The sequence below is a fragment of the Asterias rubens genome, chromosome 22 (genome assembly GCF_902459465.1).
Source record: "Asterias rubens chromosome 22, eAstRub1.3, whole genome shotgun sequence".
Lineage (NCBI taxonomy): Eukaryota > Metazoa > Echinodermata > Asteroidea > Forcipulatida > Asteriidae > Asterias > Asterias rubens.
Window position 1 is genome coordinate 983196 of NC_047083.1, and position 27640 is coordinate 1010835.

At 39.4% G+C, this 27640-nt stretch overlaps 4 protein-coding genes across 5 annotated transcripts; all 4 read left to right on the forward strand.

Moving 5' to 3' along the window:
- The first annotated feature begins 183 nt into the window (after nt 1-183).
- On the forward strand, nt 184-4746 carry LOC117305160 (gastrula zinc finger protein XlCGF26.1-like). Of its 2 annotated transcripts, none has more exons than XM_033789959.1 (2): nt 184-1978; nt 2642-2727. In XM_033789959.1, the coding sequence occupies exon 1, from the start codon at nt 204-206 to the stop codon at nt 1974-1976; it is 1773 nt and encodes a 590-aa protein (XP_033645850.1). In that variant the 5' UTR covers nt 184-203; the 3' UTR covers nt 1977-1978; nt 2642-2727. The 2 variants fall into 2 exon arrangements, with proteins under 2 accessions (XP_033645850.1, XP_033645849.1); XM_033789958.1 differs by having other exon boundaries at nt 1891-1978; nt 2642-4746.
- Nucleotides 4747-7749: 3003 nt separating this feature from the next.
- On the forward strand, nt 7750-10341 carry LOC117305162 (zinc finger protein OZF-like). The gene is made up of 2 exons (XM_033789960.1): nt 7750-7868; nt 9102-10341. The coding sequence occupies exons 1-2, from the start codon at nt 7803-7805 to the stop codon at nt 10194-10196; spliced, it is 1161 nt and encodes a 386-aa protein (XP_033645851.1). The 5' UTR covers nt 7750-7802; the 3' UTR covers nt 10197-10341.
- Nucleotides 10342-12544: 2203 nt separating this feature from the next.
- Nucleotides 12545-22510, forward strand: LOC117305385 (zinc finger protein 585A-like). Its single transcript, XM_033790256.1, has 4 exons — nt 12545-15109; nt 18001-18012; nt 18372-18453; nt 19974-22510. Exons 1-4 carry the CDS (start codon nt 13399-13401, stop codon nt 21469-21471), a joined length of 3303 nt encoding a protein of 1100 aa, XP_033646147.1. The 5' UTR covers nt 12545-13398; the 3' UTR covers nt 21472-22510.
- A 1236-nt stretch (nt 22511-23746) lies between these two features.
- LOC117305163 (zinc finger protein OZF-like) lies at nt 23747-26835 on the forward strand. The gene is made up of 2 exons (XM_033789961.1): nt 23747-23972; nt 25145-26835. The coding sequence occupies exon 2, from the start codon at nt 25184-25186 to the stop codon at nt 26411-26413; it is 1230 nt and encodes a 409-aa protein (XP_033645852.1). The 5' UTR covers nt 23747-23972; nt 25145-25183; the 3' UTR covers nt 26414-26835.
- The last annotated feature ends 805 nt before the right edge of the window (nt 26836-27640 follow it).

Here is a 27640-nt window from a genome sequence, read left to right on the forward strand (position 1 = left end):
TTAAGGGTGTTTGAATGTCCTTAAAGTCTATGGGAACTAGTGAAGAGGCACCACGACGAGGGCAACAGAGGTCATGACCTGTAATATCTCTTGGAAAGAAAACAAAACTTAACAAAGAACACCTGTCTACTAACTTGCCATGAGCATAGCTGCCTTTGAGATTCTGGTATGGCATTAAAAAGAAAACAATTCTTCAATAGAATATGAATTGTGGGGAAAATACTTTTGAAATTGTGTGCAACGTTGGTCATAAATCTATCTCCCATAAACAAAAGACGCAGAGAGATCACTTTGAGGAGAAACCAGTTGTTTGTGACATTTGTGGAAAAACATTTTCCGGACAAAATTGTCTTACCAACCATCAACGCGTCCACACCAGAGAGAAACAATTCGTTTGTAGTACTTGTGGAAAAGCTTTCCTCCGAGAATCACACTTAAAAGTGCATCAGCGAGGCCACACTGGAGAAAAACCATTTGTTTGTAATATTTGTGGAAATGCCTATTCAAGAAAGCAAGGGCTGACCAATCATCAGCTTGTCCACACTGGAGAGAAACAATTTGTTTGTGATGTTTGTGGGAAACAATTTTTGTTGAAATATTACCTAAACACTCATCAGCGTGTCCATACTGGAGAGAAACCATACGCTTGTGACTTATGTGACAAAACTTTCACTAAGAAATCATCCCTGACGGAGCATCAGCGTGTCCACACTGGAGAGAAACCTTTTGCTTGTAACACTTGTGGAAAAGCTTTCTTCAATAGTTCGTCACTGAGCACACATCAGCGTGTCCACACCGGTGAGAAACCATTTGGATGTGACATTTGTGGAAAATCCTTTTCACAAAAAAATGGCCTAACCACCCATAAGTGTTTCAACACTGAAGAGAGACCTTTTGTTTGTGAAACTTGTGACAAAACCTTCTCACAAAAGCAACACATGATCAACCATCAGCATGTCCACATCGAAAAGAAACCAAGTGAATGCGACACTTGTGGAAAAGTTTTCTTAACTAAATCAAAATTAGAACTCCATCAGCGTGTCCACACCGGAGAGAAACCATTTGTTTGTGGTATTTGTGGAAAAGCTTTTTCACATAGTTCCACACTGACAGTCCATCAGCATGTCCACACTGGAGAAAAACCATTTGTTTGTGACATCTGTGGAAAAGCATTCAGTCGTAAATCAAAAGTAGAAACCCATCAACGTGTCCACACTGGAGAGAAACCATTTGTTTGTAACATTTGTGGAAAAGCTTTCTCGCATAGATGGACACTGAAATGCCATAAAGGAGTCCACGCTGAAACGAAACCATTCTTTTGTGACATCTGTGGAAAAAACTTCAGTTGTAAGTCAAGTGTAGAGACCCATCGGCGTGTCCACACTGGAGAGAAACCTTACGCTTGTGACTTATGTGAAAAAGCTTTCACAAAGAAATCATCCCTGACGGAACATCAGCGTATTCACACTGGTGAGAAACCATTCTCTTGTGACTTATGTGAAAAAGCTTTCACGAAGAAATCAGCCCTTACAGATCATCAGCGTACCCACACTGGAGAGAAACCATTTGAATGTGGCATATGTGGAAAAGCCTACACACAAAAAAGTGCCTTAACTACCCACATGCGTGTCCACACTGGAAAGAAACCATTTGTTTGTAACATTTGTGGAAAAGCTTTCTCGCATAGATGGTCACTGAAATGCCACCAGAGAGTCCACACTGGAAAGAAACCACTCGTTTTTGGCATCTGTGGAGAAGCCTTCAGTTGTGAGTCAAGTGTAGAGACCCATCGGCGTGTCCACATTGAAGAGGGACCATTCGTTAGTGACATTTGTGGACAAGCTTTCTCAGACGGCAATGCACTGACTACCCATCCGCATGACAGCTCTGAAGAGAAACCATTAGTTTGTGACCTGTGTGGAGAAGTCTTCAGCAACATTAGCGAAATTATTCATCATAATCAAGAACACACTTAAAGGTACATGTATCTGCCACAGATTTGTTTTATTTGTTCTTTTGTGACATTTGTGGAGCAAATCAATAGTAAGGACATACCTTTAAACTTTGTAGCGAAGCATTTTATCAAAAGGGAAGTCTAAATAGACACCTGGAGAGAGACCATTAATTTTATGGACACATCTAGAAACTTAAGAGTAGTGTTTCAAAACACCAGTGAAACTCTACTGGAAAGAAACTCTTTTGTGACCTTTATATGGGAAAGCCCTTCTTTTGTGGTTGAAAATTGAAAGCCAATCAGCGTGAGGTTTGTGAAACAAAAAATATTTTCACATCAAAACACCATTGTCGGCTTCTTGAGAATACACTAATATTAAGTAGCATACTATAGCGTAGATTTTGAGAAAGAGGTCATTTCTCACTAAAATATTTTCACTAAAATATTGAAAAAATTTAGCCAGAAGTCTTTGATTCCCATCTGAAAGCCCACAAATTCGTCCAACATGGGTGTTTTTTCTTTCATCGTTTTCTCAAAACTTTGATGACCAATTGAGCCCAAATTTTCACAGCCTTGTTATTTTATGCATATGTTGGGATACACCAAGTGGAAAGACTGGTCTTTGACAAAAGTGTTCTGTGCCTTTAGAATAATGGTAATTTATTGTACATTTGTTTTTCTTTCCAGACTGAAATGAATTCTGTTGAGGAGAGATTTATTTGTGAACTTTGCGGGGAAACCTACTCTGAAAAACTGCAACTGGACAAACATCGAACGACCCATAATTGGAAGTCACTGGGAGAATGTGTCTGTCCCATATGTAATAAATCTTTCCCGCATGATTGCAGACCGACTGAGAACCAAAAAGTCCACACTGAAGAGAACTTATTTGTTTGTGACATTTGTGGAGAACGTTTTACTGATAAGCAAGTACTTAGTGACCATCACAATACTCACAATATGCAAACGCTATATGGTTGTGACATTTGTGGACAAGTTTTTTCACAAAGAAATTTGTTGACTGCCCATAAACGTACCCACTCTAAAGAAACTTCGTTTGTCTGTGATATTTGTGACAAATCGTATGCAAGTAAACGTAATCTAAGCATCCATCAGCGTGTACACACATTATACAAGCCGTTTGCTTGTGGCTTTTGTGGAAGAGCCTTTTCACGAAAACATCGCTTGGTCAGCCATCAGCGTATCCACACAGGAGAGAAACCATATGTTTGTGACGTTTGTGGGAAAGCATTTTCACTTAAACCCTCCCTTATAGGCCACAAGAGAATTCACACTGGAGAGAAACCATTCGTTTGTGATGTTTGTGGGAAAGCATTTTCTCTCATGACGACCCTCACCGGCCACCAGCGAACTCACACTGGAAAGAAATGCTATGTCTGTCCAATTTGTGGGAAAGCCTGCCCTTCTAAAAAGACTTTATCCAAGCATCGGCATGTCCACACTGGAGAAAAAACATCTGTCTGTGACATGTGTGGAAAAGCCTTCTCGCAAAAAAACAAACTGGACACCAATCAGAGTGGCTACCTTGGAGAAAACCCTCTTGTTTGCGACATTTGTGAAAAAACGCTGGCAATGAGGTGTAACCCGATCCTTAAGCCTGCCCCCACTGAAGTAAAACCTTTTGTTTGTAACATTTGTGGGAAAGTATTCAATTGTGAAGAGGACTTTAGAGAACACGAGCTTGTCCACACTAGAGAAAAAGTGTTTGTTTGTGACATTTGTGGGAAAGTTTTTAATTGTGTAAAGAACTTTCGAGAACATGAGCTTGTCCACACTATAGAAAAAGCGTTTGTTTGTGACATTTGTGGGAAAGTTTTTAATTTTGAACAGAACTTACGAGAACATGAGCATGTGCACACTAGAGAAAACGTAGTGTTTGTTTGTGACATTTGTGGGAAAGCGTTTTCACAAAAATTTCTCCTGACCAACCATCAACATGTCCACACTGTAGAGAATTCATTGGTTTGTGCTATTTGCGACAAATCATTTGCAAGTAAGCGTAACCTAAGTGTTCATCAGCGCGTCCACACTTTACATAAGCCCTTCGCTTGTGGCTTTTGCGGAAAAGCTTTCTCACGAAAACATCGCCTGGTCAGCCATCAGCGTATCCACACTGGAGAGAAACCATATGTTTGTGACGTTTGTGGGAAAGCATTTACAATCAAAACTACCCTAACCGGACACAAGAGAACCCACACTGGAGAGAAACCATATGGTTGTGACGTTTGTGGGAAAGCATTTTCACTGAAAACCACCCTAACATGCCATCAAAGAGTCCACACTGGTGTAAGACCGTATGTTTGTGACACTTGTGGAAAAGCATTTCCTCAAAAAGGAGGTCTAAATGCGCACCAGAAAATCCATGCCAAAGAGAAGCGATTTATTTGTGACATTTGTGGTGAACGTTTTACTTATGTGCGTAGTCTTATTGATCATCAACAAACTCACTCTGAAGAGAAAGCAAATGTTTCTGGGTTTTTTAGAAAGTGTACACAAGAAGAGGCTGTCTAAATGGACCTGTGTATTTTTTCGACAGTCTGGAATTTTTTTTTATATGATGGTTTTGTTTCAGTGTCGTGTACATAACCATGTTTTAAAAATGTAAGATCCGGAACAACCTACACTCGGGAAAAGGGCAAACCTGAAAAAACATCAAACAACTCACTTTCAGATGTCATTGAAAAATGTGCTACGATTGTTTTGTGTTAATTAGTTTTTGTGCTTTAAAGGAACACGTTGCCTTGGATAGGTCGAGTTGGTCTTTGAAAAGCGTTTGTAATCGTTTGCTATAAAAAGCATATGATTAAAAAAATGATTTCAAAGTAGAATACAATGATCCACACAAATTTGCCTCGAAATTGCGTGGTTTTCCTTTTACTTTGCGAACTAACACGGTCGGCCATTTATCCATAAATGGCCGACCGTGTTAGTTGACAAGGTAAAAGGAAAACCATGCAAATTCGAGTGATACTTGTGTGGATTATTATATTCTACTTTTAAAATATCTTTCTAATCATATGCATTTTACAACAAACGGTTACAAACGCTTTTCAAAGACCAACTCGACCGATCCAAGGCAACATGTTCGTTTAAGCAGCTGTATGAACTTGAGCTCTGTAACACATTTCTTAGAGCTGCTTAAGCAGATGTTGCTTATCAATGTTCTGCTAAGTAAAATTGATTAGGAAACAAAGTGTACTTTTTACTTGGTACTTAAAGCTTATAAACTGACTCATAAATATTTTGTGTTTGGTTAGTTTTTGCAGCTGGACGCACACAAGTTTATGCACCAAAACAATGATGTTTTTCTTTCATTATTTTCTTGCAACTTCAATGATCAATTGAGGCAAAATTTGTATGCATCTTGTGGGATACAAGAAGTAAGCACACTGGTCTATGACAATTACAAAAGGTGTCCAGTCATCGATTTCATCAAAATCTTTCTAATTTCAGTTCAGTTCCGTATCCAAAGACGTCGGCACATTGAACCCATCCTAAGTTAGGACGCGATAGGATTAATCCTAGCGTTTCATGAAATCGGCTGCAGTGCCTTTAAAAAATTGACTTGACATCTTGGAAGTAAAGTCTGCCATCTGTATTGGCATTTATTTCATTTTTTTAATGCAATAATGAAAGAAAAAAACACCTTTGTCACACAAAGTTGTGTGCTTTCGGATGCTTGATTTTGAGACCTCAGTTTCTAAATCTGAGGTCTCGAAATCAAATTCTTGGAAAATTACTTCTTTCTCGAAAAGTACTCCACTTCAGAGGGAGTCGTTTCTCACAATGTTTTATACTACCAACCTCCCCCCTTTACTCGTTACCAAGTAAAGTTTTATGCTAATAATTATTTTGAGTAATTACCAATAGTGTCCACTGCCTTTAAAGGCACTGGACACATCTGGTAATCACCTGAAATAATTGTTGGCATAAAAAACTTACTTGTTAGCAATCAATGGAGAGCTGCTAATAGTATATAACATTGTGGGAAATGGCTCCCTCGGAAGTAACGTAGTTTTTTAATTTGATTTCGAGACCTCAAAATCAGATTTTGAGGTTTCGAAATCAAGCATCTGAAAGCACACAACTTTAAATGTGATAAGGGTGCCCTTCTTCCATTATTTTCGCACAACTTTGCGACTAATTGAGTTCAAATTTTCACAGTTTGTGTGTGCATACGTTGAGATACACCAAGTGAGACGACTGGTCTCTGACAATTACAAAAAATGTCCAGTGTCTTTAATAAATGTAATATGTAAATATTTCTATTTTGCGTAGAACTTCAAGGAAAGCCATCTGTGATTCCAGTAAGAGAGGATGTACAAGTAAAATAAAATTCATGGATTAAAAAAATGGAAGCTTCTTTGTTTTGGTTTTAGTTGTTAAATTCCTGGGCCCAATCATTGAGCTACTAAGCACCATATGAATGTGCTTACTCTTGATAAGGGCTATCAGCCAAAACACCATGCGTTGTGCACAGAGGGCATTGTCTCTGTTGCTCCGCCCCTGTCTTGGTGTGCCCCTCTCGAAGGTGGCTGTGTCGGAACAGCGGCTACAGCTACGGCTAAGGCTAGATTGTTGAGTCATCATGCATTGAAGTATAGAATGTCCTTAGCAACACTCATAGCAACAGTCGCAGCCGTAGCTGTAACTGCAAATTCGGATATGGCCTTAAAAACAAAATTACACTTCCCCTAGTCCAAAAACACCCCTTTTTCAGTGCCATCATGATCCTCTTGCACAAATATTTTTCAAACTAGTAATCGCGCCTTACGTAACTAGTGGGATCGTTTTATCCACACTCGAAATACTGTATAATAAAATGTGAACATGTACAGCGCACTTGTTGTATTCTGAATCAAGGTCACATCTACGCCCCCCCCCCTACCAAACCGCCCCCCCTATGCCCCCCCCCCCTTCATAATCGATCAAATTTGACGCACGGCCGGTGTCAGATGCGATTGTGTCCGCCATGCAATACCGTCCGCTCTGGACACTTTTGCATATGCAATCGGGTGCGGGGCTATGCAAAACCGTCCGACGGACATGTACATGACTGTACATGTTTATGCGTGGTACATGACTGTACATGTATGTGCCCGCGTATAGGCGAGGTGCATGCACTGAACCTACTTATATGCAGCATGAATATTCATGTAGCGTATGATTGCAGCGAATACCCAACGGCCGAACATTTCCCATGTCATTCATGACATGCACTGAGCTTGTAAAAAAAATGGCGAATGTGTTCCGTCGACCAAGGGCGTTTAAATTACTGCAAGGACGGTTTTGCACGGGGGCGGACACAACTGCATACGCAAATGTGTCCGGGCGGACACAATTGATCTTGCAGCAGCGTTCGGGTGGACACGATTGCATATGCAAAACCATCCGGCGGACATTATTGCATATGCAATAATGTCCTCCGGATAGTATTGCATAGGAGGCATATATGCAAAACCATCCGGCGGACGTTATTGCATATGCAATATATGCAATAATGTCCTCTGGATAGTATTGCATAGGAGGCATATACGCATTACGTGCTCTCGCCGTGGTTGGGTTCATCCAAGGTGAAAGGGGAGGAGGAATGTTGTTTACCCTAACCCAACCCCAACCTTCCCCCACCCACAATTGTCAATCCTAACCCTATTTATTCCTCCATGCCCTATCCCTAATCCTACCCCCCCCCCCCTTCGACCCCGCCCCGCCCTCGCCTGTTGGACCGTAGAGGGCGCGTGTGTGCAGTCTACAAAAAAAATGACAAAAACACAGTGACATCTCCATCGCTAGCTCGCCGCGCATACAAAAACATGCACCGGGGAAAATGGAAGAAGACGATATAAAAACGAGTCGAAAATGTGATGAAGTGAACTCGTCTGTTGTTGAAGGGGTACGTACAGTTTTTCTTTATTTTATCGTGTCTATAGATTTCATATTGTCTAGGTTTGCCAGGCCTCTACCCAGTAATAATTAAGTCGTTGATGATAAACTGTCATTGTAATTAAATTGTATGGGATGAAAATGATTGATTCTCTTTTGTTTTTGTTCAGTAATTGTTCATTATTTTGTCATCATTCATTGTTTGTAATGTGGAGGTAGAAAATATGTAGTTATGCATGGGGATGGAAATCACCTAGACCCAGTAACTGGGGCGCTGTACTCCTTTTTTCGAAAATTTGACATTCTCCGTCGAACTAGTTGGTACGACACTGACAGACAGAGAATGTCAAAATTTCGAAAAAAGGAGTACAGCGCCCCAGTTACTTACTGGGTCTAGAAATCACCAGGTTCCATAAAATAGAGAAATATGAGGGGATGATGGTTGTGTACTTCTAGAAACTATAAAGTTGCGATAACGTATCCCTCTAGAGTCTAGCCCTGCTGGGAAAGGACGTAATTGTCGTCAGTCAGTGTCACACTCTGCAACGGAGGAGTCAAAACCTCAGACCTGGGCTACGTATTCCTCGTGGACTTGAGTCTTGTGGACAGGTTGTTAAATTTCTGTTCCTGCTGATAGCGTTCCAACTCTATTCCGAATCTCCCCGCGATTCCCACAAGACTGCTGACCCTGTGTGCCTACTGCTCTCACGACTACAGTCCCATTTAATGGGGAGTAGAAGCCGGCATCCAGCTCTTGCGAGAGCACCGCCACAACTCGACTGTCTCACCGTGGCAAAACGACTTGTCCACAAGTCTAGGGGCTCTTCTGTAGTTATAGTACGACCACATGTCAACATTTCAGCAACAAAAATGCAGATTACAGCAGCCCCTAGCCCAGGCACTGACTGACGTTCTACCATAAATGGGCCAAGGGTTGTCAGAATGTACTACAGGGACTGTGGCACAGACATTAGTCTCAAAATCATTTAAAAAAAACCATTTGACTAAGGTCATGGTTGAATGAAAGTGGTCGCTGCTTGCTCTAGCTAGTGCCACTAGAAACACTTGAGGCTACACATGAAGCGCAACAGTTGACGAATCTGAATGATCAGACCAACCATTCTATGAAGGGGGTATTTACGTAAGAGTACAAATATTTTTGTGATTGGAAGGGTAGTTAATTTTAAACCTTAAAAAGTGCAATTAAAAGATTTGCTTTCTGATTTTTTTCTTTTTAAAACAGGACGTTCAAAACATAGAAAAGATGAAGCATCAAACGGAAGAACGTCCAAAAGAGAAATCTTTTGTTTGTGATATTTGTGGCAAATCCTTTCAGCGTCAAGTTCAAATGACCAATCACCAGCGTGTCCACACTGGAGAGAAACCATTTGCCTGTGATCTTTGTGGAAAAGCCTTCTCACAAAAACACAGCTTGACATATCATCAGCGAGTCCACACGGGCGAGAAACCATTTGTTTGCAATATTTGTGGCAAAGATTTTTCACAAAAAAAGAACCTAAGCACTCATCAGCTGGTCCACACTGGAGAGAAACCATTTGTTTGTGACATTTGTGGAAGAGCTTTCTCTCATAAACATACCCTGACCGGTCATCAGCGTGCCCACATTGGAGAGAAACCATTCGCATGTGACGTGTGTGGAAAAGCCTTTTCACGTAAGAAGACCCTTACTAGTCATAAGGATGTCCACACTGAAGAGAAACCATTTGTTTGTGACGTTTGTGGGAAAGCCTTTAAGCGCAAAGGGCAAAGGACAATCCATCAAAGTGTCCACACTGGAGAGAAATCTTTTGTTTGTGATATTTGCGGGAAAGCTTTCACGCATAAACATCACTTGACGAACCATCATCAAGGCGTGCACACTGCAGAGAGACCCTTCGTTTGTGATATTTGCGGAAATAGTTACAAACAAAAAGGAGATTTAAAAAATCACCAGAGATTTCACACTGGAGAGAGACCATTTGTTTGTAATGTTTGCAGGAAAAACTTCTCAAATAAACCGAACCTTATTGCCCATCAACTTGTCCATTCTGAACTGAAGCGTTTTGCTTGTAATATTTGTGGAAAAGCCTTCAAACGTAAAGGCCATTTAACAATTCATCAGCGAATACACACTGGAGAGAAAAGATTCGTTTGTGACCTTTGCGGAAAAGCCTTCTTAAATAAGACTAACCTAACCACCCATCAGCTTGTCCACACGGAAATGAAGCGGTTTGTTTGTAACACATGTGGAAAAGCTTTTAAACGCAATGGCCAGTTAACTGTTCATCAGCGTATGCATACTGCAGCCAAACCATTGTTTGTGACATTTGTAGGATAGGCTTCTAACTCATCAAATCATTCTATGCAGAGAGCATCCACTCTTGAGAGAAACCCTTCGTTTTAAAGGGTCTGCAGCTGGTTTCACGAAACGCTAGGATTAATCCTATCTTGAGTTAGGACAAGTAACTCGTCCTAACTTTGGATGGGTTCAATGCGTCGTAGCGTCTATGGATTGGGAACTTAACTCATCCTCAGTCCTAAGATTAATCCTAAGTTAGGAAGAGTTTGGTGAAATCAACGGCTGGGTACTTTTTGTAGGACACAAAACACAATGTCCACAGATTTACATCAAACTCACACAGTTTGAAGCAAATAATGTTCGAAAGCTTCCTTTAAAGGCACTGGAAACTATTGGTAATTGTCAAAAAGACCAGTATTCTCACTTGGTGTATCCTAACATATGAAATGCATAAAAATAACAAATCTGTGAAAATTTTGATTCAATTGGGCATCAAAGTAAGTTGCTAGAGAATAATGAAAGAAGACAAAAAACATTACAGAACTTTGTGTGCTTTCAGATGCATAATAAACAGCTTTTAGCTGTTGTCACAAACTTTTATCAACAGCTCTCCATTGCTTGTTACAAAGTAAATTTTAATGCCACCATTATTTTGAGTAATTACCAATAGTGTTCAGTGCCTTTAAGCGACAATTTAAACAGAAATGATGATGCTTGAATCTATGCATGGTGTGCATAGAAATTACTATAACTAGTAAACTTGCAGGCTTATACAACCATAAGTTTAGCCTCTTTCGAGAGGAGTGTGTGGTCTGAAAAGAGCCTGTGTGGTCTCAATTGTTTTGAACAGTTGAATCTACTTCTCCTGAAGACGAGCAGAGTATAAGTCTGGAATGAAACATCAAGACCGCACCAGCTGTGGTATTTGCCCAAAGTTCTTGCTTGTAAACTCTGAGTTATATGCCTACATCTTTGCAAGACGTTCTAAATTTATCAGCCATTGAAACAGTAACCTTTGTGTTTAAAAGAACCAACATAATATGTCTTTATTTAGTTTTGATTTTTTTCTTTAAACTGGTTGCAGAGTGATGCATCTATTTTATTATTACACATGTTTTTATATGTCATTCTTCATGAATTGCTTAGTAGTATTTTGCTATCATTAGTAGACTTAATCTTCACAGTTTTAAATTTTTACTAAATACTACAAAGTGTTGTTTTTTGTAAACAAAACAAAGTCTATGGTGCAGAAAAATTTGCCCTCTGTCACTAAACTTAATTTCTGCCACAATCTTTGCCATGTTTCCGGTATTCAGTACCAGTAATAAATGATAATACTCATTTCACAAAAAAAGAACCAGACTCTTTGTTCTTTCAGTCTCAGTTTGATTACACTTAATTGGATTGGAGTACAACAAGATCCAAGATGTTAAATGGTCAAGATGGGTTTTCCTACTGGAAAATTTACACGTTTTTTATGTCGGGTTGTGCTCAGTGGTCATGGGTAGTTGCGGCTGGCTGCCAAATGCACACTTGATCTCATCCTAAATTTCCCATTGATTAGAAATCTTGAAAACATTTCTTATTCTTATACTTTATTTGAATCTGAGAAACAATTCATGCATGAATTCTTTTTCAGATTTCTGAGGATTGAGGTCCAGGCATTAATGCTGTGGCTACTGATGCAGTTTGTACACTCTTTTACCTTGCTAAATATGAAAATACCGGGACTTTTTTCTCTCTGTGTTCTCAGCAAATCAACACTGTTTTCGGTTGAACCTTCCACATGTGACTTGTATTTTTACTTGATATTTTTGCTAATAAATCAGAATATCATTAGCAAAAAACAAATGGTCTTTATGTTTTTTGTAAATTTGTGTTTTTGGTTTTTTTTTGGAGCAATGTTCCCCATATAATTTTGAGCAGGGACAAACGTTCAATTTCTTCCAAAAACTTTTAAAGTGTGTATATTTTTATGTCCAAAGTTTTTTTTTTTAGCATTTTGCATTATTTACTATTTGCGAGTTGATTTATTGGTAGCGGCGGGTGCACCTCGCCCCATTGGGGGTGTTTGCCTGTCTTCAAGGCGTTCATGGCGGCATCAGCGGTTTCTGAATGGTTCCACTTTATGCATGCAATAGGTAGCTTTTAAAAGGGGTCTTTTAAATTTCCTTTCTTTGATGGTTGTCTTTGGCACCCCCCCCCCCCCCCGGATATTTCGTTGACGCTCTTTTCTTCTTCGTCTTCCGGTTGTTGCTAAGGACTCTTAATGCACCCCCCCCCCCCCCCCCCGATCCCTCGCCGCACAAAAAGTCATAGAGCTATCAATAATGCACAAAGTGCTTACTACTAAACCTCTATTACTTTACGCCAGTTCATTTGCATGCATTGTATTATAGTACCAACTTCTATGCGAGCTTATCCACATACGTACAGAGGATTTTAATTGGATTATCGACCCTGTGTGACTCAATGGTTTATAATGTTTTGGCGGGAGTGGTGTGTTTTGACTTGCATTTTGTAGTCGGAGCAGTTTCCCCTTCTATGCTGGGAACACATTCATGACCGACATGACAAGCAATATTTCAGTCGATCCTACAGCGCCGTTGATCGCCGGCCGACCATCATCCTGCTAAAACAATAAAAGACACTAAAGGTACGTAAAGTACACGTGGTGACCCAAGTAGACCGGGGAGAGGAAAACGGTTAGATATTTCCTACATTCACTCGTCTTGTTTCAGAGCAAGGTGCGACTATAAATATTAAGTGCCAAGTTACACCGTCCGGTTTGAGCTTCGTGGTGGATCAGTGGATGATCTCTGGATGATCTCTGGTACCATTGAGGGAACTCCGTGGTGAGAGTACACAAATTAATAGAAACAATCCTGGGCTGGGTGTGCTATTATGCTGAGTGGCATACGCACACAGTGGACTTCACTGATGTAGAGCTTTTCACTCCTCTCCCAATCTCATCACTGTTCTGTCAGCATATCTTCACGGTCTCAGATAGACATGATATGATAGAGATCTTATTCTCCCTGCTTTTTAATTGCATTTATGGGATTACTGTGACGGATTTTTAGGAAATTTGGGCAGACAGGTATTTCCCTGCCCCTCCAAAATAAAAACTGACTGAAAGTTTCAAACCTAAAATTGCTTAACAGCAAGAAAAAAGGTTTTAAATTTTTGGGGCCATTTCTGGAAAATTTGTCGACTATTGACGACTTCAGTTTTGAAAAATATGGAGACTGGAAAAGAATTTGTTTGTGATGTTTGTGGAAAAGCCTTCTCATATGAATCCAAACTGATCACCCATCAGCGTGTCCACACTAAAGCGAAACCATTTGACTGTGAAGTTTGTGGTAAAAGCTTCGCATCGAAAGGGTCAGTGACAGTTCATCAACGTGTCCACACTGGAGAGAAACCATTTGACTGTGACATATGTGGAAAAGCCTTCGCGGTAAAATCTCATGTGACAACCCATCGTCGTGTTCACACTGGAGAGAGACCGTATGCTTGTGATCTTTGTGGACAAGGTTTTGCGACGAAAGGTAACCTGCAACTTCATCATACGCGTAACCATACTTCAGAGAAACCGTTTGTTTGTGTTACTTGTGGCAAATCCTTTGCTGAAAAAATCCAACTTGTTAGACATCAGCGTGTTCGCACTGGAGAGAAACTGTTTAGTTGTGATGTTTGTGGAAAAGCATTCGCTGAATCTAAAGCTTTGAGAATACATCAGCGTATCCACACTGGAGAGAAACCATATATTTGTAATGTTTGTGGAAAAGCTTTCAGACAAAGTGGTTCCTTGAACACCCATCAGCTTGTCCACACTGGAGAAAAACCATTTGACTGCGACGTTTGTGGTAAAGCCTTCTCGATAAAATTACATCTAAGACGCCATCAGCGTATCCACACTGGAGAGAAACCATTTGGTTGCGATGTTTGTGGAAAAGCTTTTCCACGGCAAGATGCTCTGGTAAATCATCAGCGTGTCCACACTGGAGAGAAACCATTTGGTTGTGATCTTTGTGGACAATTCTTCAAATGTAAAGCTTATGTGACCACCCATCAGCAGCTAGTCCACAATGGAGAGAAAGATTTTGCTTGTGAATTTTGTGGGAAATGTTTCGGGAGTAAAAGTTACAGGGACATCCATCTGCGTCTTCACACCGGAGAGAAACCATATTGTTGTAACGTTTGCGGAAAAGCCTTCCCAATCAAAGGTAATTTGATCTCTCATCAGCGTGTCCACACAGAAGAGAAGCCTTTTGATTGTGATGTTTGTGGACAATTCTTCAAAACACAAGCTTATGTAATCGCCCATCAAGAGCGTGTCCACAGTGAAGAGAAAGGTTTTGCTTGTGAAATTTGTGGGAAATGTTTTGCTGATAAAACCCAACTTGTTAGACATCAGCGTGTTCGCACTGGAGAGAAACTGTTTAGTTGTGATGTTTGTGGAAAAGCATTCGCTGAATCTAAAGCTTTGAGAATACATCAGCATATCCACACTGGAGAGAAACCATATATTTGTAATGTTTGTGGAAAAGCTTTCAGACAAAGTGGTTCCTTGAACACCCATCAGCTTGTCCACACTGGAGAAAAACCATTTGACTGCGACGTTTGTGGTAAAGCCTTCTCGATAAAATTACATCTAAGACGCCATCAGCGTATCCACACTGGAGAGAAACCATTTGGTTGCGATGTTTGTGGAAAAGCTTTTTCACGGCAAGATGCTCTGGTAAATCATCAGCGTGTCCACACAGAAGAGAAGCCTTTTGATTGTGATGTTTGTGGACAATTCTTCAAAACACAAGCTTATGTAATCGCCCATCAAGAGCGTGTCCACAGTGAAGAGAAAGCTTTTGCTTGTGAAATTTGTGGGAAATGTTTTGGAAGTAAAATTTCCAGGAACACCCATCACAAAATCCACGCTAAAAAGAGACCATAATTTTTGTTAAATAAAAAAAATTATGGTCTCTGTTGTTGTGACGTTTGTGGAAGAGGGTTGGCAACTAGTGGTTACTTGGGGTCTCATCGGCGTGTCCACACTAGAAAGAAAACATTATGATTTTGACCATTTAGTGGAGAAACCTTTTCTTGTTGATAGTGTAACCTAACATGTCATCAGCAGCTTGTCCACACCTGGGTCCAATTTCATGGCTCTGCTTGCCGTTAGCACAGAACCAGCGCTAATGGAAGCAGAGAATTTTGTATACATGCAAGCGTATTTCACAAGCAGCTAGTGGCGATTTTTGGCTTCTGCGCATGTGTACTAAACATTACTAGGCATTCTACGCTTACAAGGCTAGTGCAGAAATTCGGCATAGACACACAGAACTCTGAGATTGGATAATGGTGTCAAATCCAAGTTTTTGGTTGTTGTATAAATAAAATTTATTCACAAGTCTACACTTCTGAGAGATAATTTCTTTCTGACATTTTCTGGAAACCCCTTTAGCAGACCGTAACTCACAATTTAAGAATTTCAGGAAACTTAAAAGGCAACCCCAAAACAGAGACAATTTTTGACATTTGTGGGCTAAGCTTTTACAGGAAGAATTGTTGCAACTACCAACCAGTCAGGAGGCCATTATTGTCCAGAAATATTGTCATATTGATATTTTCTTTGAGTTAAAAAAAAAAAAAAAAAAATCCAATACAGTCAAGAGAGTCTTTTTGTTCGATGTGACATTTGTGGAAAAGCCTTCTCTTGACGACCACAAAGGAGAGTTCATACCGAAGTCAAACCTTTCGTGAACAAATACTGTATTATTTTTTCACTGGGGAGAGATAATGTCTTTGTGACTTTAAAAGCTTTTACACATTAAAACACAATGAAGACCAGCAAAGGATCCAAACAGAAGCAAAGTTTTGATCCGATCAAATAAAAAAAGGTGTTTGTTGACCACAGTAATTTTTTGTTTGTTGATACATTTCAACAAAATGGCATAATCTATGCTTTAATTCGTTTAAACCCTGTGCTGATACCACTTTTGGTTACTAAAGTTGTAGACAATCTAGATGTGCAAGTGAATTAAACTGGGAAAAGAGGTTTTGAAGTCACTGTTAATTGACCACATCAACACCTTTTCATTATTTGTTAATTTTAACCCTTTTTTTTAAATATGTATTAGGTTTTGGTATAAAATAATAATTTTGTCATTTAGGCCTAACTGTACATTTTTTTCTTTCTCAGTTTAAACTGTGTTGGCCTGTATTTCAAAGACTCATTTAGCTTGATCACATCACATTTTCTTAAACACACTGGACACCCTTTTGGTAATTGTCAAAGACCAGTCTTCTCACATGGTGTATCTCAACATTATACACAAAATAACAAACCTGTGAAAATTTGAACTCAAGTGGTCATCGAAGTTTCAAACAAAATGCTTGTCACAGTAAGCTTTGTGCTTTCAGTGGTCTTTAAATCAAATTTGTGGAAAATAACTTCTTTCTCGAAAAATACGTTTCTTCACAGGGAGCCGTTTCTCACAAAGATTTATACTAGAAACTCTCAATTGCTCGTTACCAAGTAGGTTTTTATGCCAACAAATATATTCAGTAATAACCAATAGTGTCCACTGCCTTTAAGTGAAATCATGTGTGACTTTATTTTAATGAGCTCTATTTTTATATGTAGTGTGTAAGATTTGTGGAAACCATTGACTGTATTTTTGACCCCATGAGGGCGCTTTCAATGAATTTCTGTGCTTTTTGATGGTAGTTTTATCTAAAGGCCTGTCCGAACTGACGGCTACAGTCTACATGTACATCTAGTAGGAATTTGGAAGCACAAGGGAAGAGTGAGAAAAGTAGCTGAAACAATAGACTTGATGACAAGAAATTATCACTGCCCCCCCCCCCTCCCCCCAAACACATGTTGCGACTGACTCACACACATACTGGGATCGAGGGTGTGTGTACCGTCCCCGTAACCACTCCGCGCTAAACAATTACCGTCTTGACTTCAAGACTACTGAAACTAGAGAGCTAGGACACAAACCTCTGCAAGGGTCAAAACATCAAGCCTTAAACTTTTATTTGCTTTATAAATGTAAAATGTCATTTTGGTTAAGGGTAAGCGGTTTGCAATAACTAAATCTGTTTTCTTTTCTTTTTTTAAAGGAGTACTGTGTTATTTGTGTTAACTTGTATTTTAGTTTAGCTTTAAGTGCTTTCGGGTAATTTGATGTGTCGTTTTAACTGATAACATTTGTAGCAATTTAACTTTTGTACTAGAAATACTTTTTTGAGTGAACCAAAAACAATAGTAGTCTAGTTATCCTGTGAGGATTTGTTTTGAAGAGAAATTATTTGTAATATAAAAGATGTCAGTAATTTTGACAAAGGAGACAGAAATAAAAACAATAGGATCAGGACTGACCTTTGTTCGGACTTTGATTTGTTTTGATGATTTAGACAAACCTCAGTATGAGGTGGGAAGGGAAGACTAATCTTGCTTGCCCCAATTTCAAAGAGCTGCTAAGCACACAAAAGTTTGCCTAGCATGAAATTTCTTCCTTGATAAAAAAAGAATTACCAACCAAATTTCCCACAGATATGCAACATATAGAAATTTGATGGGTAATTTTGTTTTTATCAAGGAAGGAATGTCATGCTAAGGACATTTTTTGTGCTAAGCAGCTCTTTGAAAATGTGCCCTCTGGTCTCTATTTTGTGATTTGAAAACCAGTACTCATCACTTATAGCATACAGGGAACGTGACACAGAGTAAGGTATAGAAATCAACTTAAAGAGTTTACGATGTAATGATGAATTTGAAGTTTTAGTGGACAATGCAATGTCATTATCAGCCTTCATTGTTTTGTTTTTCTAGCACTCTTTATTGGTCAGTTGTAAAGAACCTCAGGCCTTTAGATGGGAGTCCACATAATTAAGAAATAATTATGCACTAAACACAAACAGCTTTGTCAAAAATCTGTCAAGTAAAATTGTTGGCTCAAAGATAAAAACTGCATGTATTTTCCAAACTCCAGAGTCTCCACCAGGATATATCATCATCGGATGGTGTTTTTTCCTGTACATATTATGTACCATCCTCAAACAAAATGTTCCCGATGTTTTAAATCGATTCATAACACAAAAGTTACCCATTGGGCGTATGCACTGTCTCCGCCCCTTTTATTAATTTCTCACTAAACGCAGAAATGCATAGAGGGCGCTGCTGCAAAGAGCTCAATTGATTAGAACGTTCTTTTTGTGTGTGCGTCGAGAAAGTGATTGGTGGACTTGAAAACTTGTATTTTTCACACGTCTGTCGACAAGAATGGTAAGTTATATTTTACAATGAAGTGCATAACTTTAAAAATTTTAAAACCGTGGTTTCTACTCGTTGATAGGCGTAATCAGTTGACTTTGATTTGAAGAAGAACGTAAAAATATGAACCGTTTTTTTTTTGTACGGTGGGAATATGCTGTACATCATATTCCATAGAGGAAGGACTGTATTGTCACTTGTGTAAAGACAACTCGTCAGTCCATGGAGCGGTCAGTCGGCGGACAACTCGACGGTTTAGACAACTCGACCTTCGATACAACTCGACGTGTGTATATTAGTTACGTCATCACATAATATTGATAGATAGAGTCCTAGCCTAGCTAGACTAGTTTCCAGTAAAAAATTAATCTCATGTCAGACTCGAGTCAATGTGCTTAGTTAATTAAAGTTTACATTTATTTACATTATTTAATAATTATTATTAGTATTATAAATATTAGGGCCTATAATAATATATATGTCATGATTTAATTTTTGCGTGAACCTCCTCAAATTAATCAGAATTATTCAAGAGCTCAAAAACTCATCTAAATCTCTCAAGGTCAAGCACTCATTTTTGACGTGAAACTGAAAACAGTCCACATCCAACCATGGTCGGACATGATGGAGGGTCCATGATCCAACCAACATTCAACAACTCCAAACCATACCAAAGGCTTAATAGCTTGACATTGTCATTTGTTCAAATTTGGGGAGAAATTCTACAATACAAGTTAAAGTAAGACTGCAGTTTGTTTAAATATTTACTGGACCAATCATGTTTTTTGCCAGAGACTTGGGGGTCCATAGCCCCACTTGTGTGGCCAAGGATAGCTGAATCCTTAGATCCTTGCCCACACAAATGGGGCTAGGGGGTCCAATATCACTAGTTAATTGTTGCCTACTCCTAGAACTTCTGGTTTTGTCCGGCTATCGTCTCCCGTACGGGAGACGATAGCCGGACGAAACCGAAATAGTTCTAGTAGTAGTTGTTGCCCTCCTCCTTCGTCGGGTCTTTGTGAAACCCGTCCCTGTCTACCTAAACATGACAATACAGTCATCAAGTTTCCATTGAAAAAAAAAAACTTTACAAGTGGCTTCCAGAAAATTATTTGTCACCCATTTGACCAGTTCCGGACTGGTTGATTACTCTATGATTCAATAGACCTTATGCACAGGACGTCATTTCAGAAGGGCGCCCTCACCTAGAGGTCAAAAGCAGGTTGTTCATTGGCCAAGTCTGTGCGCCGCGCGTACAAATCTGTTTGTTTCGATTGTTATGTCACCGTTTTACCTCTAAGATGTCAGCTGGATGACGTCAACGCATAAGGTCTATTCTCAACAAATTCTAAGATGAACATTTTATTTTATTACAAAGAAGATTACAGGTTACAAAAACATGTAAAATTATCAAAACTAAACTAGGTTTATACTGTACCAACATATTCCATTTTGTATAGTGTACCTTGATGACATCATTTTTAATATTTTTAATATTAATTACTATTTTAAATTTCCTTTCATTTGTACAGCTGGCAATACTTTTCCTCAGACTTTAGAGCCTGGCTTGACACTGAGTCTGTAAGACTAAGAGTTATGAACAATAATGAAAGGATGGACAAGTTAGAAAGTGACATCCTGCTAGAAAGCGAATCAAGGCGTTGTCTGGTTGTGAACTTGGGAACCAAATTGAACGTTTCTGACCTTTGCAAAAAAGAGGAGAAAATGAATAATTTGCCTGGAGAGAAACCATTTGTTTGTCGTTTTTGTGGAAAAACCTTTTCACTCAAAGCTGTCCTGATAAACCATCATCGTATCCACACTGGAGAAAAATCGTTTGTTTGTGATGAATGTGGAAAAGCTTTCTTACGAAAAGGTAACCTGACAGTCCATCAGCGTATCCACACTGGAGAGAGACCATTTGTTTGTGATGTATGTGGTAAAGCTTTTTCAAATAAGAACAGCCTGGCACGTCATCAGGGTATCCACATTGGAGAAACAAAAATTGTTTGTGAACTTTGTGGTAAAGCCTTCTCAAAGAAAAACTACTTGACACAGCATCAGAAAGTCCATAGTCAGGGTAGAAAAAAAGCATTGAACTGTAGCTTTTGTGAAAAAGCTTTTTCAGCTAAATCGGATCTGAGGCGCCATCAGCTGGTCCACACTGGAGAGACCAAAGAAGATCAGACAAACAATCATCAGGATGTCGAAACTGGAGCGAAACCACCTGTTTGTGATGTTTGTGGAAAAGCCTATTCAAGTAAACGTGTCCTGAGACGCCATCAGCGTATTCACACTGCAGAGAAACCATTTGTTTGTGATATTTGTGGAAAAGCCTTCACACGAAAAGATGATCTGACAGTCCATCAGGGTACCCACACTGGGCTGAGACCCTTTGCTTGTGATATTTGTGGAAAAGCTTTCCTCCTTAAGTACAAGCTGGCACGCCATCAGCATATCCACACTGGAGAAAAACCATTTGTTTGTGAACATTGTGGTACACACTTCTCGGCCAAAAGTAGCTTGAAAAGCCATCAGCGTATCCACACTGGAGAAAAACCATTTGTTTGTGACCTTTGTGGAAAACCTTTTTCAATGAAAAGTGACTTAACACGGCATCAGCAAGTCCACAGTCATAGAGAAAAACCCAAACCATTTAACTGTAGCTTTTGCGAAAAAACTTTTTCAGCTAAATCAGATCTGAAACGCCATCAGCGTTCCCACACTGGAGAGAAACCATTTAAATGTGACATCTGTGGAAAATCATTCTCCGTTCATCCTAACTTGGTACGCCATCAGCGTTTCCACACGGGGGAGAAACCATTTCTTTGCGATGTTTGTGGAAAACACTACTCACGAAAAAGTAACCTGATTGGCCATAAGCTGGTCCACACTGGAGAGAAGCCATTTGTGTGCGATATTTGTGGAAAATTCTTTGCAAAAAAAAGTAACATGACGAGCCATCAGCGTATCCACACTTCAGAGAAAACATTGCTTTTTGTGATTGGAGAAGAGCCTCCGCCTTTATAAATAAACTAGACCTCTCTTCTACATGGTTTATTTTCAGATTGTGACGTAATCTACGTTTCAAAAGGTCATAACTTTTGAACCAATAAATAAATCTTGTTGTATGCTCTTTTTCAGCTAGGTATAAAACCCACCAAGTGTTAGAAATGGCATCATTTCGACATTTTATACCTTAAATTTGTATCCAAGTTTAAGACTTTTTTGTAAGTGATGACTCTCACCCCTGCATATAAAAACCCAAACTGAAGCCAAGACAAAATTACAGTTTATGAACAAACCATCATTTAGAGTAAGTAAATCATCATTAAGAGACAGTTAAAATTCTTGCATCAAACTTTTGGCTGCTTGTACATACATTGTAGTTCACAATTAATGCACTGAAATGTTTCAACTTTTAAATGATATTTAATTTATGTTCTCCATTTGCATGTAGTGTGTAAGATTTGTAAAAACCAATGTTTGTATTTTGGACACACGAGGGCTCTTTGTATTTTCAAAAGCAAACTACTGGAGTGCTTCTGAATATTTGTAGCTAGAGCTGCATTATGGCTCTGGCTAGATGACATGGCATTCTGCAGTAATGTGAATTCTTATAACAACAGTCAAAGCCACTCTGGTAGCTACCAATAAGCCATTTTTGCATGTTACATATTTTAAAATGTTTGTTACAATGAATGTTTGGTTACAACAAATTTGAATTCCTCAGACTATCGAGATACATGTTGCATGATTAGGCGCAAGCTTTTGCTTAGTTGCGTAAGAGACCGTGAACACCTATGGATGATTCTGAATTGATGCGTATGGCACAGCGGTACCATGGTCTGCTTATCTGGAGGTTGCTATACAAAGCTTGCCCCAAAACATTTGACATAGCAAATGTCTCTATAGTCTGAGGAACTCAAGATGTAAGATATACATTGTGTTTAAACAAGTCATTCAAGATTAACGTGCAAATGGCTCATTCAGATACTACCGGGTGCGTACATGTAACGCTCTTGTATCAATGATAAAAAGTTGTTCTAATAATAATAGTGAAAAAACATTATTTGTTATAAAATGAAGTTATTTTGGATGAGTTGATAAATAATGAGTCGGAAATAAAACCAATGGGAATCAACAGAAAAAACTTTTGTTTGGATGTTGCTTGGTTGGATTCTGAAAGCATGGACTAGTCTGGTCTCTAGTTGTGTTTTGAAAACCAGTATTCATCATTGATGTACCAAACGGGGAACATGATTCTTACAGAGCATATAAACATGAACTTTTTCTGAAAAGTGAAGCCTGGTTTATACATCCTGCAAACGCGAAGCAAATGTTGGATGTCACTAACTCGCAATTAGTCATATTTTGCTAGATTGAGTGTTGCTCAACTCTCTTGGGAATTCGCATCGAAAACAGAGTTTTGACGTCACTTTCACGTCAAATTTGATGCGCATCTGTATTTGCGTGAAGTTAAAAACCGGGCTTAGCGTTGTCAGATGCTTCTCTTAAACTTTGGTTGGATGGGGAGAAGGAGTCGAGTCATGCATCCCCTGGTAATTGAAAAACATAGGCCGTAGCAATGTTTTTCTTTCTTTTATAGCGTCCAGGTTTATGGGTCCAGCCGTCAATTTCACCAAACTCTTCCTAACTTAGGATTAATCTTAGGACTTAGGACGGGTTCAGTTCCGTATCCAAATACGTAGGACGCATTGAACTCATCCCAAGTTAGGACGGGTTACTCGTCCTAACTAGAATTAGGATTGATCCTAGCGTTTCGTGAAATCGGCTGCAGGGGTGGATTTCACAAAGAGTTAGGACTAGTCTTATCTTGAGTTGGGACCAATTACTTGTCCTAACTTAGGACTATCCATGCAATTTGTATATCTCCTAGGACTAGTCTTAAGTTATGACTAGTCTAAGTTTGGACTAGTCCAAACTCTTTGTGAAATCCACCCCAGGCACTAGGAGGGATCACAGAAAAGTTCCTGTATCCTGTCTTGACTTTTTTCATTTGTTTTGAAATGAAAAAAGTGTTTAATTGATATTAATTTTTATAACAATTTTGTGAAAATGGTGGCTGGATACTGGCTGGAATGTTTCCCGGGATCAAACCATAGAGCAAGAACCAAACAAACCCCATAATTAAACCAAACAACTTTGTCAAAAAAACTGTCCCTTGGGCTTATTTAAGCTGGGGCAATTATTTTCTAAACATGTCCTGACACGCCCCCTCCACCGATCCTAAAACCTCTCTCATCTACCGTGCAACCAACCTCGTCACCATGGTTAACTTTATTTTTAACCATGCATGAAACAGATATTGCAGTACTGCTCGACCCTCCATGTGGACGAGGTTGCCGCACGCCATGTCGTCCGTGTCGTCACGTCAGCATATACCATATATAGAGGGCGCTGCAAATCAAGAAGCAAGATCTTGTTTCAGTGAGCTCAACTTATAATATTAGCAGTCTCCTTTTCCCTTGAAAGACACAATTCGGGATACAGTGTATAAACATCTAAGGGTAAGTTCAGTTTCTCAACAACTTGGTGCATAGCATAAAACCCTTTGAAAGTTTGATACTGTTGTCATCCTTTTATCCTATCTATCTAGTCCTAGCAAGGGAGGTAGAACTAAAGTTTCTAAAGAAAGGGATAACTTTCCGTATGCCAATGGCGCCACCACTTTTTCACTCTTTTTTACAAAAAGGGATATCTCATTGAGGTAAATTAGATACTGGGTTTGTTCGTTCAGCTTCCCTGGGTCGACCCCGGTGTGTAGCGGTTTTTTTTTCTAGGACGAACGTGGGTTGTTAATATTATCTGCACACGTTCGTCCTGAAAAAAACCGCCACACACCGGATTCGACCTGGGGAAGCTAAACGAACGCACCCTATATTATTTCATATCGGATGAAAAAGTGGTGGCGCCTTATGGAAACTTTTCAGAAAAGAGGAGGATGAGGGCCTTAAGCCCTTACCTAGGCCTATTTATAGACCCAGTAAAAGTGCAGTCACTGGGATGGGGCGCTGTACTCCTTTTTCAAAATTTTGACATTATCTGTTGTATGACCGAAAATGTCAAAATTCAAAAAAAGGAGTACAGCGCCCCAGTAATACTGGGTGCCTGGGTCTAGCCTATTTACTATTTTCAAGATGGCTGCTTAGTATTTCAAATCAAACATGCCACCAGTCCAATTATTTAGTTTGAACCCATCGCAAACTTGTTTTATACCCGAGGAGCTGTGTTAACACTAAAAACCTGACTACACCAGGGTCGGATTACACTAAAAAAGATTTGCTGGTCATGCTGGTAGGCATTCACTACTTCTAGAAACTATAAAGGCTCCTCACGGGGAGCCTTGATATTTTCTAGAAGTAGGCGTTCACTAAATATTGTTTCATGAAACAGACGGTTACAAGTGTTTGAGAGCATTGCGTTAGATTTTCTTTTGTTTTACAAAAAACGAAAGATAACACATAATAAAAAAAAAAGGATGCAGACAGGGAACGGGGACGATCAACTGTTTTTTATTTTATTTGGCTTAACCTGTAACTGTTATCTCTTCCTTGGTCCATCTTGCTCTAAGGTTATGGTCATTATTTAACCTGCAGGCGTGAATTGCCATGAAGCAATTTAAGTCTGTCAAAAGAAAAGGCTTTTGAACTTTTAAATCCCTTTGTCTACCCCTCTGCAGGTTAATGGTATAGTCCAGGTGTTGCTTGAGACAAACGTGATGGAGAAGTTAGCAAGTGACATCTTGCTAGAAAGCATTCAAAGGCGTTGTCTGTCCGTGAGCTTAGGAACAAAATTGACCGTGTCTGAACTTTGTAGAAAAATAAATCAGACAGACCAACAGCATGACCAAACTGGACCCTTTGTTGGTGATCTGTGTGGAAAAGCTTTCCCAACTGAGGCTAAGAGGACAGTCCATCAGCAAATCCACACTGGAGAGAAGCCATTTGTTTGTGATTTTTGTGGGAAATCCTTCTCACGCAATAGTAATCTAACACAACATCATCTGGTCCACACTAATAAGAAACCTTTTGTTTGTGACATTTGTGGAAGATTCTTCTCACAAAAATGTAACCTGACCACCCATCAGCTGATTCACACTGGCGAGAAACCTTTTGTTTGTGACATTTGTGGAAAATCCTTCCCACAAAAAATTCGCCTGTCATACCATAAGCTAGTTCACACTGGAGAGAAATTTTTTTGCGATATTTGTGGAAAATCCTTCTTTAAAAAATGTAACCTGACACGCCATCAGCTGGTCCACACTGGCGAGAACGAGAATCCTTTTGTTTGTGATGTTTGTGGAAAATCCTTCTCGCGTAAATGTTACCTGACCAGCCATCACGTGGTCCACACTAGCGAGAAACCTTTTGTTTGCGTCATTTGTGGAAAATCCTTCTCACGAAAAAGTAACCTGACATACCATAAGCTGGTTCACACTGGAGAGAAGCCATTTGTGTGCGACATTTGTGGAAAATCCTTCGCACGAAAAAGTCACCTTACATGCCATAAGCTGCTGCACACTGGAGAGCAGCCATTTGTTTGCGATATTTGTGGACAATCTTTCTCACATGAAAGTAACCTGACATGCCATAAGCTGGTCCACACTGGAGAGAAGCCATTTTTTTGCGATAAATGTGGAAAATCCTTCTCACGACAAAGTAACATGACACGCCATAAGCTGGTTCACACTGGAGAGAAGCCATTTGTGTGCGACATTTGTGGAAAATCCTTCCCACGAAAAAGTCACCTGACATGCCATAAGCTGCTTCACTCTGGAGAGCAGCCATTTGTTTGCGATATTTGTGGAAAATCCTTCTCAATTAAACGTAACCTAACACGCCATCAGCTGGTCCATACAGGAGAGAAGCCATATGTTTGTGATATTTGTGGAAAATCCTTAGCAAATAAATATAATCTAACACGCCATCAGCTGGTCCACACACATTGAGATATTTAAGCCATTCGTTTGTGACTTTTGTTGGAAAAGCCTTTACGAGTTGAGTAAAAGTTATTCGACAATCCATCAGCGTATCCACAGATTGTGAACTATCTGATTGTGAGGTGTGAAGAGAATTCTTCTCATTTAGAAATCACATGATCACTTATAGCACGTCAGCACTTTAAAGAAAGAGTTTGAGTTTGCCAACACCATCACCAAGTCCACTCTCAGAAAAAATCATGTGGATATCGCTTGGTGGAAACGACTTGTCAAATGAAAATAACTTCTTTCATCAGCTTTCTGGTGTTTTGAAAACCAATATTTATCATTGATGTAGCACATGGGGGACATAAAGATCCACTAGTTATTAATTTAAAGCCTGCCTGAAAATCCGACGCCACAATTCACGTATAACATTCCCCTATTACTCTCCCCCCCCCAACCCATCCAATCGCCCCCTACAACCCCCCCCCCCCCCCCCCCCCCCCGAACACACACACACACCGAGCGTGCCGACCAGGTCCTAGTGGTTAGTCCACTCTTATGTAACAACTCCCCAAACCTTTCATCAGCATTTGAGAGAAACAATTTTGTATTGTTTTCTTTGTAAAAAAAACTTTATTAACAAATTGTAATTTCTACTGTGATGTCTTCGAGTCCCCATTTGAGAAAGCCATTTGTATTCAGCCCTTCACACCAAAGTCACACATGTTTTCAGCTGAGGTCTCAAAATCAATTCAATTATTTTTAGTGCGAAATTACTTTTCAAAAAAATACGTTACTTCAGAAGGAGCCGTTTCTCACAATGTTTTATACTATGAACAGCTCTCCATTGCTGGGAAGTGTTTATGCTAACAATTATTTTGTGTAGTTACCAACAGTGTCCACAACGCAAATAGAGTTAGTTAAAGGCACTATAGACTCCAGTGCCAACGTATTCCATTTGTGTTGTTTTGAACTTGTAAACTTTGTAAAAATAGTAAGATGATTAACTTTAAAGAGAAAGTATTTTGTTATAGATTGGAGAACATTTGATGATTTCACAAAATAAATAAACAATTGGGAATCAACCTTATACTTTTTTAAAAAGATTTTCATTGTGTTTATTTTTTCACCAAGCTTTAAATGAGGCTGTTGAAGTGGGGGTATTCTGGTCTTTATTATTTTGTGCTTTTAAAACGAGTATTTATCTTTGATGTCCCGCGGCCATTGGTGCGTCTTAAACCGGTTCAGTAC